Genomic DNA, 13,737 nt, shown 5'->3' with positions numbered 1-13,737 from the left:
CCCCCAGGTCCCTCTCTGACTGGCAGCTCTCCAGCCACTCCTCCCCAAGCCTGTAGCGCTGCTGGGGGTTGTTGTGCCCAAGTGCAGCCCCCGGCATTTGGCCTTATTGAAACTCCTCCAGTTGGCCTCAGCCCATTGCTCCAGCCTGTCCAGGTCTCTCTGCAGAGCCTCCCTACCCTGGGGCAGATCAACACTCCCACCCAACTTGGTGTCATCTGCAAACTGACTGAGGGTTCACTCAATCCCCTTGTCTAGATCATCAACAAAGATGTTAGACAGGAGTGGCCCCAAAACCGAGGCCTGGGGGACACCACTTGTGACCAGCCACCAACCAGATTTAACTCCATTAACCACAACTCTTTGGGCCCGGCCATCCAGCCAGTTTTTACCCAGTGAAGCGTGTGCTCATCCAAGCCGCAAGCAGCCGGTTTCACCAGGAGAATGCTGTGGGAAATGGTGTCAAAGGCCTTACTGAAGTCAAAGTAAACAACATGCACAGCCTTTCCCTCATCCAGTAAGGTTGCCCTGTCATAGGAGATCAGGTTTCATAAACCCATGCTGACTAGGCCTGATCCCCTGGTTGGCCATTATATGACATGTTAGTACCTTGTCCCTGAGGAATGGCTGTCAGAGTGCTGCTAATGGTGGTACACAAGCAATTTCTCTTGAGTCTTGAGGTGCTTCCTGTTTTCTTACCCAAATGTGGTAAACAAGGGGTGGTAAAGTGTAGACAGAGACAAACCTCTGTGTGTTTGGGGAACAGGAGAAGGAAGTTATGAAAGCTGAAGATGTATGATATGCTTCAGGTAACTGTCTCAGGTCACACCTGATCACTCAGGGATGGTGGAGACCTCAGTGGAGTTTAACATAGAATCCCAAAGATGCCTCAGCCTTCTAGGCTTCAGGAGCTCTTTTGTTCAAATCCATACTTTTATTTCTGAGTAAAGTGTGCCCTAAGCTGCCCTCAGTGTGAATAATCCAGCTCCAGCTGTATTAGTAGCAATCATCTCTGAATGATGGCATCAGACTTTCTGTTTTTTATAACCAAGTCTAAATACGAGGGGAGGAGATGTGATTCATCATGTGGTTCTGAAATAGACTTCAGAGAAGAGGCCAGGCCAACACCTGTGCATGATGCAGTGCTTTCTTGAGCTGTTCCAGGATAGGAAGTAATATTGTTGATGAGGTTGAGGGTTGTGCCCTACCATCCATAATGCAAGTTATGTGTATGTTGTCCCTTCTGATGATAAACTGCTCTGTTCTTTGCAGTGGAAGTGTTACAGAGCCTTGTGTCAGTAGAAGTGGAGCCACTGCCCGAGGCAGTAATACAAACCTTTGCTGCTCAAATACAGAGATCTACATCACAGACAGATATTCCTGATGCTGACCTTTCAGTCGTGGACTCCAAAATTGTGATGAGTCTCATGCCCTTTCAGCGGGAAGGTGTGAAGTATGTCCTTTTTGCATGCTGTTAAAAGAGCCAGTCCTTTCTCAGAACTGTGTACTTTATATTGGTGCCCAGGCTGCATTCTGTTCATGCAGGGCTCCACATTTCTCCAGTCTTGGGCTGTTACATACTGGCAGTCTGAGCTCTTGGTTGTTTGGTAGGGTATGGTTTGTTTTGTTGGGGGGAGGGGGTGGGGTGGGGAGGTGTGGATTTATTGTTTGTTTTTTTTTTCTTTGGGTGACACATCTATCCTGCTTCTAGCTAGAATTCTTCATCATGAGTCAGAAGAAAAATAGCATTTTGCTGGTCTCATAAAATTGATCAATACATCTCTGATCTCCCTCTTGTGATTCACTATATGCCTAATTGTCACATGATTTTTTTTTTTAAATTTTGTAAGGTCATCTTCACCCCACCCCAAGTGTGTCTCTTGTGGTGGTGGTGGTTTTTAAATATTAACTACACAAAGGAAAGTCCCAGGAAGCAGGACCCAGGCCTTGAAAGATTTAAAATGACTAATTGTATGTAGAGATAAACTTTTAAATGTCTCTGTCCCCATTATATATGGTCATTAGTTGTCGACTTCAAGATGCAGCCCAGGAAAGTCTGTACTTAGTGGTGTTAAAGTGACTCTGTTATTAATAATATTTTCTTAGCTCAGCCAGGATGAACTCTGGGACAGAATGCAAGTAATATCATGGAAGAATGTGCTTTAAATAACTGTAAGGTCTTGAGACTACTCTTCATATGAAATCAAAGTCCCTAAGGACTGGGCTGAACCATTCTGTTCTGGAGCTTCCAAGCTTTGAGGGATTTGTGAGAGTTGCTCACTTGTGTTAAGACTAAAGGAGAAGATCCAAATTTACTGAAGAACCCAGATCACTTCCAGGCTGATCACTTTATAGGCTTGGTGAGGAGTTGTGCTCATCTGCTATGACAGATAGTAACCCATTTCTTGTCTCTTACTTATGTCCTCTCTCTATTGTCCCAGTTTCGCAATTTCAAGAAATGGACGTTTACTTCTTGCGGATGACATGGGCCTGGGCAAGACCATCCAGGCGATCTGCATTGCTGCTTATTACCGAAAGGAATGGCCCTTGCTGGTGGTGACTCCTTCTTCTGTGAGGTTTACATGGGCAGAGGTACTGTGAGCTCGTACTCTGTACAAGTTAAAATTTTAAGAAGATGAATATTAAGGGGAAGAAACTAAAAATTGTACTCATTTAGAAACTTGCAGGAGGGAAATTGCTTGGCATCAACTATATGGTATATGTCTGTTTTCTTTTATGGCTGATTTTCTTTTTGTGGTCCAGCTGATTGATCTGTTGGAAGGAGGGAGATCTAGAGAAAGTATCTTCTCTGACCCTCTTGTTAACGTTGTTCCGGCAAGTCAACTGGCTCTAAGGGGGCATTTACTCATCAGTGTCAAAGACAATAGTTGTATTCAAGCAATTGTCAGTTGCATTCAAGCCCTTCGTAGTAGTATTTGCCAATCCCTTGGCTGGAATAGAAGCCCAGATGCTGGTATTCTCTGCTCTGTTCAAGAGGCCCTGTTATCATCATTATTAAATGTCTGTCATAATACGTGTTTTGGCCTGTCCACTGTATGCTGCTGACTCCTCTGAGTCCTTTATTAACGTTGATCAGAAGCCCAAGAAAGCTTGGGTGGCTGGGAGATGTGTCTTGAAATAAATCACTATCATGGCTTATACACTGAGCCTGTTGGGTTGCTATAGGCTAGTGAAATGTTCACTGTGGAAGGAAAAAGGTGAGCCAGAGGTTTTAGGTCAGTAATTTCATGCCTGAGCAGGAGAGGATGGGAGCTTAGCTTTCCCTGGAATGTTGCGTTGATGAGAAGTGTATCGATTGGGATTTGCTGGCTTTGTGCTGTAACCAGTTGTTAGAGCATCTTGGTGTGTGTTTTCACATCCAGTAGTGCAACAAAATCTTGGCTGACAAGAAAATAAAATTGTTTACTAAACAAGGGAGTGATGCTCATCATGTTTGATATTTCAAAGGTCCATAGATCTCTGGGTCAATACCTAACCTGAATTCTGTGGGATACCTACTGGGAATGATTTGAGGTCTGGTTTCCTGAAGTACTGGGCACCTGCAGCTAAGCTCCTACATCCTGTTTCAAGAGATCTAAGCAATATGAGGTGTTTGTTTTGTTGGTTTTTTTTTTCCTTGAGTGCTTGATTTCCTCTTCCTTCCCCTACTCCTGACTCCCCAGGAGGCTGTTGTAGGAGATATTTTGTTAGGACATTTGCTTTAAAATGATCTATGTTTCTTTATGGGTGTGTGAAGGATGCAGGTCAAAGAAAAATGTGTCACAGAAAGTGGAAGAAGGTAGAGTTTATTATGGTCTCTAATCCACTCAGTTCGTTCTTCTACAGATGTGTTTTACTGTAATGGTAGAAGGTTTTGTGGTGTCTCCAGAGCTGAATTGCCAGAAATGGTCTTCATCTCACAGTTGTCAGTGGTTTATTTTGGCTTTCTGGCCTCAGACTGCTGAGTGCCTTTATATTCAAGCTGCCACAGGAAGCTAGTGGGAAGATGCACGGTGCTCTTGGGTGAGAAGTACTGCAGCCATGGGCATTTGGACTTCAGCACTGGAACTTAAGTAATTAAGTCAGTGCAGTTTCAAAGAACTTCTTGTGGACAAACATCAGCATCAAGTGAGAAACATAGGATCACTTTTATGATGTAAATTATCCACATGCCCTTTATAAAAGGAGAGGGCAGTACACCTAGGAGCTTCCAGGTACTTTCTCATTGCTGCCACCTTCATCTGAGTTTTGGTCTAGTGTCAGCCACATATTTTTTGGGATCTAACCTTGCCTGCATGTTCACCCATTTTGTTTGTGGTGCTATGCTGTGTTTGTGTGTGGTGGGGTTTTTGCTACAGAGGTGGCCCCCTGTGAGAAGCTTCTCAAGGTTTCCCTGGCTCCAAGTCAGACCTGCTTCTGTACCAAGGCTGGGCCAGTTAGTGATAGTGGTGGCACCTCTGTGATAACGTATTTAGAAAGGGGAACCTGGGAGGAGGAGTTGCGAGGAGGACACCTATGTGAGGTCAGTGGAAGAAAGGAGGGGGAAGGGGGTAGGTGTGCTGGTGCAGAGCCACTCCCTTGCAGCTCATGATGAGAGGGCAGGCTGCCCCCCTGCCACCCATGGAGGTCCCTAGCAGAGCAGAGACCCACCTGCAGCCTGTGGAGGACCCCACGCTGGAGCAGGTGACTGTGCCCAAAGGAGGCCATGGCTCTGCGGGATGAAGCCCCTGCTGTTGTAGTTCAGCACTGGGAGGATTGCGACACGCTGGAGCAACACACACTGGAGCACCTAGGAAGATGCTGCGGCCTGTGGGAAGGGCTCAGGTTGGAGAAGGTGTGTGGAGGACTGTCTCCCGTGAGAGGGAACCATGCTGGAGCAGGAGAAGAATGCAAGGAGTTCCCCTACCACACCCTGAGGAGGAAGAAGTGGCATGACTGACTGCACCCCCCATTCTTCCTCCTTGAGCATGTAGAGAAATAAGGAGCAAAGCTAAGCCTGGAAAGAAGGGAGGGGTGGGGGAAGGTGTTTTTAAGATGTGGTAATGCTTCTCACTGTCCTACTCTGTCTGTTAAATGTTGTTGTTAGTGTCTCAATTAAATTGGTATTCTTTTTCTTCCCCTGATGAGTCTGTCTTTTATCCATGACTGTAATGGGTGAGTCATCCCTCTTTGTCCTTATCTTGATTCCTGAGCCTTTTGCTTTATTTTTTCCTTCCCAGTCCTGAGGGGGAAGGGGTGAGTGAGTGGCTGCATGGTGCTCAGTTGCCCTCTGAGTTCAAACCATGACAAGTGCTTACCATAAATGGTGAAGGGTAGTTAATCATTAGTTTCTTACATACTGAGAAATGTGAGAAGCTCACGTTTAACTCCTGTCTGCTTCATGAGGATGCCAAACACGAGGACAGGAATGATGCTTGAGGGATTTCTATAAATGAAGGGCCTGGAGACAGAGGTGCCATTTCTCACTTGGATACAGCATTGTAGGGACCAGATCATGATTGCTAAAGCCCCAGCCAATTCTTTGCAGAGCAGCATCAGCAGAATGTTGCAGAGAGGTTGGTGTCATTTGGGACACAATTACAAGGGAAATGGTGGGTGCTTGGTAGCTAACAGATGGGTTTGGGAGAGGATATCTTGCTCTGGTGTGTGGAGCATTTCAAGAGGTTGATTTGAATGACTATCACCACATGTATTTCAGCTGCTGTCATAGAGCAGCTGGTGTGTTGTCAACTTGATCTTTTAATTTTGTTTGGGTTTTTTTGTAGATTTTTTAAGAAGGAGAGGTAGTGGAAGGGTTTTTCTTGATCTGGATGAGTTGTACTTTATCCTTGCTGTGGAGTAAACATGGCCACAGTGATAGATGTTTACTGCTTAGAAGTCTTGTGTTTTAGAGCCTGAGGTTTCCTGTTGAGGGGGAAAGCTAATTTTCCCTGTCAGTAGTGGTCACTGCATTCTGTGGCTCTGAGCATAGCAGGTAACGTTGTTGGGAGGTTATGCACATTTCTACTACAGATATTATTTTTTTTATTATTACTAAGAAGCAAGAATAGAGCATGTTTGAGCCTTCTCAGCTGCGGAAGGTAGATTTGGCCTTCTGGCCTGGGTTCTGTTCTTGATCTTCCCGTTACTAGGGTTGTTGCCTTGATGAGGCTGCTTACCCTTACTGTGCTTCCAGCTGATGTCAGGTGGTGGATGGGGTGGCTTCATGTTCTAAGCATTTATGAGGATGCTCTGTGAAGTGCTTTGGGATCCTGATAGGGGACATAAGCACCAGAATGCAATTAATTGCTTTCCTCTTCCTCCAGGCATTTCACAGGTGGCTTCCATCCTTGAGTCCAGGTAGCACCAATGTCATAGTGAGTGGCAAAGACAAACTAACAGCAAGCTTGATCAACATTGTCAGCTTTGACCTTCTCAGCAAGATGGACAAGAAACTTAAGAGCACTTTCCAAGTAGTTATTATTGTAAGTGGTACACTTAAAATTTTGAAGTTAATTGTATGCTGCAAATGGGGTAACCTTTGTGTTGTACGGGAGAGAAGTGTGAAGTGGGCCTTATTGAGGACTGAAACTATCTTGTAGTGGTGGCTGTGATCACAGCTCTCTTCATAAGTAGAAGCAGGAGGTTTCTCTGAAACCTTTTGAGTTAACTAGTAGAGTTTGATTCCTGAGGCTGTTTTCTCTTTCACTGGTTATAGTACCTCTCTAGTTTCATTGTGGTTGGGCATGTCCTCTGCTGGAGAGAAAGGAGTTCAACGTGGTGTGTCAATTGGAATTGTATCTTTTTAAGGGGATTGGACTTCAGGTTGGTGTTAGTGTTTATCCCGTAAACCAGATAACTTCTAAACATCAAGTATGTGGGTAAAGCATCAAAAAATCTCACCTTGCTTGTGTTCCACTGACAATCTGCTTTAAGCCTTCTTTGATCACTTGCATCATTTCTTAATTAGTTTGAAACCCATTTTTTAACCTTTTACAGAGTCACAATAAAAGGTGTTTTTCTAAATTTCAGTTACTAAATATTCAAAACATCTAGTGTTTCAAATATAGCTTGGATCAGTAAAGACCAAAAGTGTATGCATGACTTACTATGAGTGTTTGATGTTCTCAGTCTAGTTTTTTAGCACACATGCACCTGTCCCTAAGATAATGACAATTGGAACATAATCCTTTTGTTTCTCAAGATCAGATGGGAATGTGGGAATAGATGGAGCTCTTTGGAGACCAAACTACTCATGGGAATTTTTTTAAAATTTTTTTTCCCCTGCTCACTCTGACAAGAGTTAGGGTGGAAATGCATATTGTTACTTCTGTATGTTGGTGCTTGGAGTAAAGGGACTTGGGCTCTAGGGCTACTACCCTGGAACCTTTTACCAGCCCTGAGCTGGCAGATGTTGTTTCTGTGTGTTTATATGTTAAAATCTGGACCCTGTATATGTTTTTACAGATGAGAGTAGCCCTACTGAGTGCTGAGCTTCCCTGCTTTTCCTTCCAGTCTTTTTTTGATGGCTGGGAACATTAATGTAGCTGATTTGTTAATCAGGAGGAAGAAGGCTGTGCTTGAGAGGCTAAGCAGCTGTATTATCTTTGCATCCATGGTTGCTTGCTCATCTACATGTGGAAAGATGAGACTGTACCCTTGGAGGGCGCCGATTACTTTTTGTGTCTAAGTTCTGCTTTGCTACAGTGGTAGAAATGAAGCCTGTTTGGGGGTGATGTCTCACGTAGGAGGCTGTTATCCACCTGGTGAGCCCTATCAGCAGAACAGTTGGATCCTAATTAGATTTCTTTTTTCCTTATGGTTTTCATTAACCCGTTATTTAGAGAAGTGGCACTGTATAGGCCTCCTATGTTTGGTGCATTTAAAGGACACACAGGGGCAAATGAATATTGGTGGTGGAAATAATGTTCCTCTTTCTCCAGCCCTCTCTGCTCACTTGTTTGCAGTTGTTTGAGATTTATGGCTTTAAGGTTTGATTCTGTTCCATTTACTTGCAGCTGTGGGTTTGAATGTAGGAATCCTGCTACTCTCCAAGCTGTCTTTTCATTTAGAATTTAATATGACTATCCCAGTGCTTGAAATACCCTCCGGGATGATAGGCTTGTAATACTAGATAACTGAGAATACTGAGAATTTGTTCTGTAGCCTGCCGTTGGACTATGGATCAGAACTATCTTCACTTTCATGCTTGTTTTGTTTCAGGATGAATCTCATTTCCTAAAGAACATAAAAACTGCACGATGCCAAGCTGCCATGCCTCTACTCAAGGTGCGTATGCTGAGTGCCAAACCTCCAGCAGCTAAGGTCAGGCTCCCAAAGCAGTGTTGCTCCATTTACCAGGTTTTGGAGTCAGGAGCTGAATTCTGTTGTTGTGCAAGTGGAAATTCAGGTAACATTGTAGATCCAAGAGCAAAATTTGTCTCTGGCATGGCTACTTCTTTCTGTACAAATGTTAGATGGTAAGGCCTAACAAAAGAACTGTTAGAATCTCCCTTGATCTAATTGTGTTACTGCCAGTGATGAGTTTTATGTTGATGGGGAAAAAAGAGAATGTCAAAACTTACTAAATATTTTCAGGAAAAGTAGAAAGAATGTAGTAGTGTCAACATCTTGTTTAATGGAAATAATCAGTATCAGTTACTTCTTGGCACACAGATTACTGCTGTATATCAAAATGACATTACCTAGGTCTCTTCCTTGGCTTTGGGCTCTACTTTGTTACTGCAAGCTTCCAATGTATTTGTGTGGCTAGGGTTCAGGAGGAATGTTCCTGTTGGTAAGCATACAGAACTAGCAGGAAATGGCAGAATGTGAGGTTAGCAAGACAGGTGGCCCACAGAAGGGAGGCAATATTCAATTATGCGATAACAGGAGAAATGTAAATTTTAATGTCTGCCTGTTGTCCTGGGATCAAGGAATCAAATTCTCCCTGGTAGCCTCTAAGCAGATTAAAGTTATGAGTAGTTTCTAGACACTGGAGTCTGTACATTAGAACAAGGTAAATGCAGTTCCCTTCAGCAATTATCATCAAGTGTGTATAAAGAGAAGATTCAATCTGCAATGGCTTTAGAGCAACCAACTTTTATATGCAAGATTCTTAATAGCAAACCAAAGGTGGCTGTCCTTGAGTAACTTCATTCTCTTTAAAGGCCTGACTCTTGTCTTCTCTTGGCTTTCAAATCATTTCAGGCTTTTAACGTTTGGAAACTAAGTAGGAGGTCCAATTTTATGAGCAGTTTGAAGTACAGTAATTAGGGTATATATCTGAAAATGGTGGAAAATAACAAATTCGCCTCATTGCAAAATGCTCAACAAGTGGTCTTATCTTTTCCTGCTTGTAGCTTTGTAAGGATCAGCTTGTCAAAGTTATTTGCAGTCTGGAAGATAGGAGAGTGAAAGATGGTAACTGTTAAGCGGAGGTTAATTGCCTGTATGCACTTACTGAGAATTTAGTTTTATGCTGTCATATCACTGGTCTTAGAGAACTGAGAATGGGTGCTTCTGAAACTGAATTTCAGCCTTCTAGAAGCATTAAGGGTTTCATGTTCATATCATGCATTATCTCACCTGCGAACACCATACTGTACCAGATGTTTTGTGTTAGGTACATTTTATTCTCCTGCTTGCTGACTATAACTTCTGAAGCAGGTACTTGCTATAATAGCTACTATTCTGCCCTCCTTGCTTTCCAACACAGGGGTTTTGCTCTAAAACTAGCCCCTTTGACAGCTTTGTCTTCAACTACTAGTGAGTGATGTTGTGTTCATTAATGGCATGACACATCACATCACATTAAAACTTTCATATTTGAAAGAACTGCCAGAATAGGAGGAGTTTTCACCATTCAAAACTGCATTTATCAACTGTACTGTGTCAACTTTATAGTAAATAGTCAATGGGATAAAAATGGGAGTATTTTCAGTATTTTACATGATACTTTGAGATTACTGAATAAGAGGCATTGATAAACATGTTGCTGAGGATTACTTTGTGTTAAAAGGATTAGAGCAGTACTGGAGCTCTTAGAAGAGACCAAAAAAAGGTGTATCTGTAGGCAAGCCCATGAAAGGTACACTGCTGGTAGCACCATGGTCCCTACTTCAAGATCAGAGTGTGAAGCCATGACAGCGGTGTAACCAGAGCCCCAGGAGTCATCTCATGCCTTGTCTACTTTGTAAATGTTGCCACTTCTGGCTGTTGGTAGTGTTATGCCACTTTAATCTTTCTGAAATTGCCATAGTTGCTTATATTTTCTACAAGGTTCCAAACATCCTAAAGCATGAGAGCTTAGCCTTGAACTGACTTTTGAGGACAGAAGGGAAAAAAACCCCAAACCTAAGAAATGTGATCCTTGGTCCTTGCATACTGCAGAGATTTATGACTCCATAATGACACTGGACAGATCTAAGTTAAAATGTTTGATCCTGAAATGTTTCTGTCACTTCCATCCATTCTTAATGGATTCGTTTTATCTTGACAGAATCTGCTTCTGTGACTTCTCTATTTGAATAATAAGTAAAATATTAAAATTGTTGTATTTAGACAGAACTGCACAATAATCAGAATAAATCAATACATTCATAATAAAGATTACTTATGTTGGATATTAATTTAGCAACTGTCTTGTTAGACAGCTAAGCTGTATCTCCACCTCTGAAATATTTAACCCATGGCTACAGCGTTTAAAGCCTAATTTTAGTTTTAATATCCGACTGGTTTTCAGAATGAAGTAGTATTTTTAGCCACTCAGTAATAATTCATCTTTTCCTGCCCTCTTGTATATATTGTGGAGCAAGAGTGGTGTGGAATTGTCAGGCAGAACCATGTATTAAATACATGGCCTAAGTTTGTCACTTGGGGGCTTCCAGACATTTTTTTTTAATATTAAAAAAACCCACAAACTCTGTGTGTGGTGCGGTATTTGGTGTGTGTAGTGTTCAGTATCTGTTGTGACATACTTAGCTGCTACTCTGACAGATTTAGGAAAGTTTTGCTTGGGGCAGTAGGAAGTGTGATTGAACTTTTATAATGGCTGGATGTATGCAATGACCATGCTTGCTACCTGGTAGCTTGCCCCAGGTTGTCAGTAGTTTAGGGTAAGTATATAGACATGTTGTGCCTAATTTATTGTTACTGGTCAAAACTTTGAGAGGAACTTATAAACAGTAAGACAGGGTGAGCTGAAACAGCAGCAGCAAAATGTTTAGGCCAGGTTTCTTATTCCTTTAAATGTTCCCAGTGGATGTGCAAACTTGTGGGTGTGCGGAGTTGTACATGGGGGAGAATGCTTCATCCACCTGCATGGAACTGCGTGTCAAGAGTTTGTACACAGTCCGTGTGCAACCCTGCAAAATTATGGAGGCAGTTGGATTGAAAGCTGCAGTAGAAAACAGTCCTTTGATGTTTTGGCATGTGCCAAAAATCCTGCTCTCAAGCTCAGCCAGCTTTCACAGTGGCCAGTCTGTGCTAGCAGCTGCATGAGATCTGTCCCCAGCTTCAGCATCTCTCATGGTACTCAAGAGAGCTAGAAGTTCCTCTGTTCAAAGCAGTCCCTTTCTCTGGTTTCCACACACATCAAAGTGAGAACAGTCACACTGTTGGGCTTTGGTTGAGTCACCAGAAAGCCTGGTCAGACCTGGCTTGTCCCTGCTGCTAATCCAGAGCTGTGACAATCAGTAACAGGACCTACTCCTGTCACCTTGTTTACTTTAGTCTCATGTTTGAGACTGAGTTCTCCTGGGTGTACTGACAATACAGGTTGTTCCCTTCGCCTCTGCCCTGCCTCAGCCTCCCTCAGAAGCAGAAAGTGTCATGGTATTTGATTTACCTTCCAAGATTAGACTGGCCCAGAGACATGAGTTTAGGAGAGGGACTATATATCTACTAATATCCATGGAACAACAAAGCCCAGGGATGTAGATGAAGAAAAAACGACAAACCAGAAGTTTTTCACTGATCTGTGATGGAATCTCTTGGGGACTGGAGTGAAAAGGATTCCACGTCGTTCAACCAGCCAAAGTGCTGCATGGTATTTGTTCTTCTGTAGATGTATGGAGTACTGCAAGGCAGTGGAAACTGGGGATGGTCCCAATGGAACATGGGTGAGTTGTTTGGAAGCATGACAGTAAGTTTTTAGTGAAGAACTAGTTAGGTTAGAAACAGAGAATTAAAAAGTAGTATCTAATCAAAGATTCTAATGGCATAAAATAGTCTTATTCCTATTGTATTCCCCATGGGCTTTGTTCCACAACATTTGGGTAATATTACTAATGTGATTTTTCCTATTGAGCTGCTGTTCAGGTTAATAGCATGATGCACATCCTAGTGTTTGCAGGGTTAAAGGTCTTTGTTTCTATTACGGAATTTCAAATACATTGTGTGGCTGGAATCTAATACTCTTTGTGCTTGTTTTAATAAAGAGATGCGTAAAAGTAATGGAGGGGAATAGGTCAGCGCTGGAGGTAGAAGGTGAGGAGAGAACACAAAATTCTCCCTTTTCAGTGGAAATACGTAGTGGGTGTCTTCAGGGATTACAAATCCATGTGGATTGGATAAATAAACCTTTGCTTGTTGTCATCTGCTGAGAGAAGGACCTTCGTCTTGAAGTTGGAGAAGCTTTGTCTGCATCTTCAGATCTACTCTTACCTTCCAGTTTCCCTTCCTTCTCGAAATAGGGAGGTAGTGTAATTTTCTCCAGTCATAGCTGATCGTCACCATTTGACACAGATTCTATGTCTAGATGTCGCTTAAGAATAGGGAGAGACATTTCTGGTTTTTGGAATAACCACTGTAGGATCATCTTATGAAATGCAGAGCCCTGTCTATCTTACCCAAGTACAGAAACAGACTCCTCAAAACAGCTGCAACCCTTTCTGTTTATCAAAACTTCTATTTCATCAGGTGATTATCTCTATTTTATTATGGCCACTCTCTAATCTTTTATTTCACAGGACAAGGTATTCTTATGTTAAGCAATTCAAAGTGACAGAGTAAGCAAAAACTAGGGACACAAGTAATTTTACAGCCAGAACCAGCCACACTTGTTTAAAAAATGTACGTCAGTCTGTTAACATATGGCAGAGCTCATGCTGTGAAATTCATTTAACACAGAAACAGTCATTGTATGTTAATGAGGCTCTTTGCATGTTCAATTATTTCTTTGTGGCATAAACCCCCTTCTCACCTACTCCCCTTTGAACCAGTTAGGTGCTGGGTTTTGAAGTAAGTGCCATCGGGGTTTACCATTTCATAAATTACTCTTTGACATTCAAATGTGACTTGTGTAAATGTTGTCACAGCTGTGGAATTAATTCTTGCTGGTGTATCGTGTGTGCAAGTGTAATGCTACAAAGACAATTGTCTTATGTTACTTAGTAAATGAGGGCTACAGACCAGCTCTCCACTAGTCAAGTCACTGTCAGAGTTCCCGTGGGCAATCTCACAAGAAAGTAGCTGTAAGAACAGTCACAAGGACACATGAGAGAGAGGAGTACTTCTGGGGAAGATTAACCTTCGTGCCTAAATGCTAATGAGCAGCAAATGTTAGTTCTCCTATGTGTAAATATGCATCAACTGATTACAGATCTGGTTTTACTAGAAAGTCCCTGCAATCTTATTTTCTGTGCTGTTGTTCCATATTATTCTTATAGGCCTCAGAAGAAAGGGTGTAAGCTCTCATTCTTGACAGCACAGAAGGTTCAGCAGGAAACAAGAATTAGGCAGTGATCAGCAGAGACTTCT

The 13,737-nt window shown here is 42.5% G+C and overlaps 1 protein-coding gene across 7 annotated transcripts in view; it reads left to right on the top strand.

Annotated features, from left to right (window-relative positions):
- The window catches only part of SMARCAL1 (SWI/SNF related, matrix associated, actin dependent regulator of chromatin, subfamily a like 1), a 44,526-nt gene that overhangs the window by 10,681 nt on the left and 20,108 nt on the right, over positions 1–13,737 (top strand). For all 7 annotated transcript variants that reach the window (XR_003398782.1, XM_026852490.1, XM_026852496.1 and 4 more), the window contains exons 6-9: positions 1,270–1,450; positions 2,439–2,589; positions 6,303–6,461; positions 8,200–8,265. Coding sequence is in view for 6 of the 7 variants with exons in the window: in XM_026852490.1 (XP_026708291.1) it covers positions 1,270–1,450; positions 2,439–2,589; positions 6,303–6,461; positions 8,200–8,265 (557 nt within the window). In the remaining variant the exon portion in view is untranslated. The remainder of the gene's footprint in view (positions 1–1,269; positions 1,451–2,438; positions 2,590–6,302; positions 6,462–8,199; positions 8,266–13,737) is intronic.

This window comes from Athene cunicularia (assembly GCF_003259725.1).
Source record: "Athene cunicularia isolate RWA chromosome 7 unlocalized genomic scaffold, athCun1 chr7_part1, whole genome shotgun sequence".
NCBI classification, from domain to species: Eukaryota; Metazoa; Chordata; class Aves; order Strigiformes; family Strigidae; genus Athene; species Athene cunicularia.
This window is presented reverse-complemented; position numbering and strand designations above follow the sequence as displayed.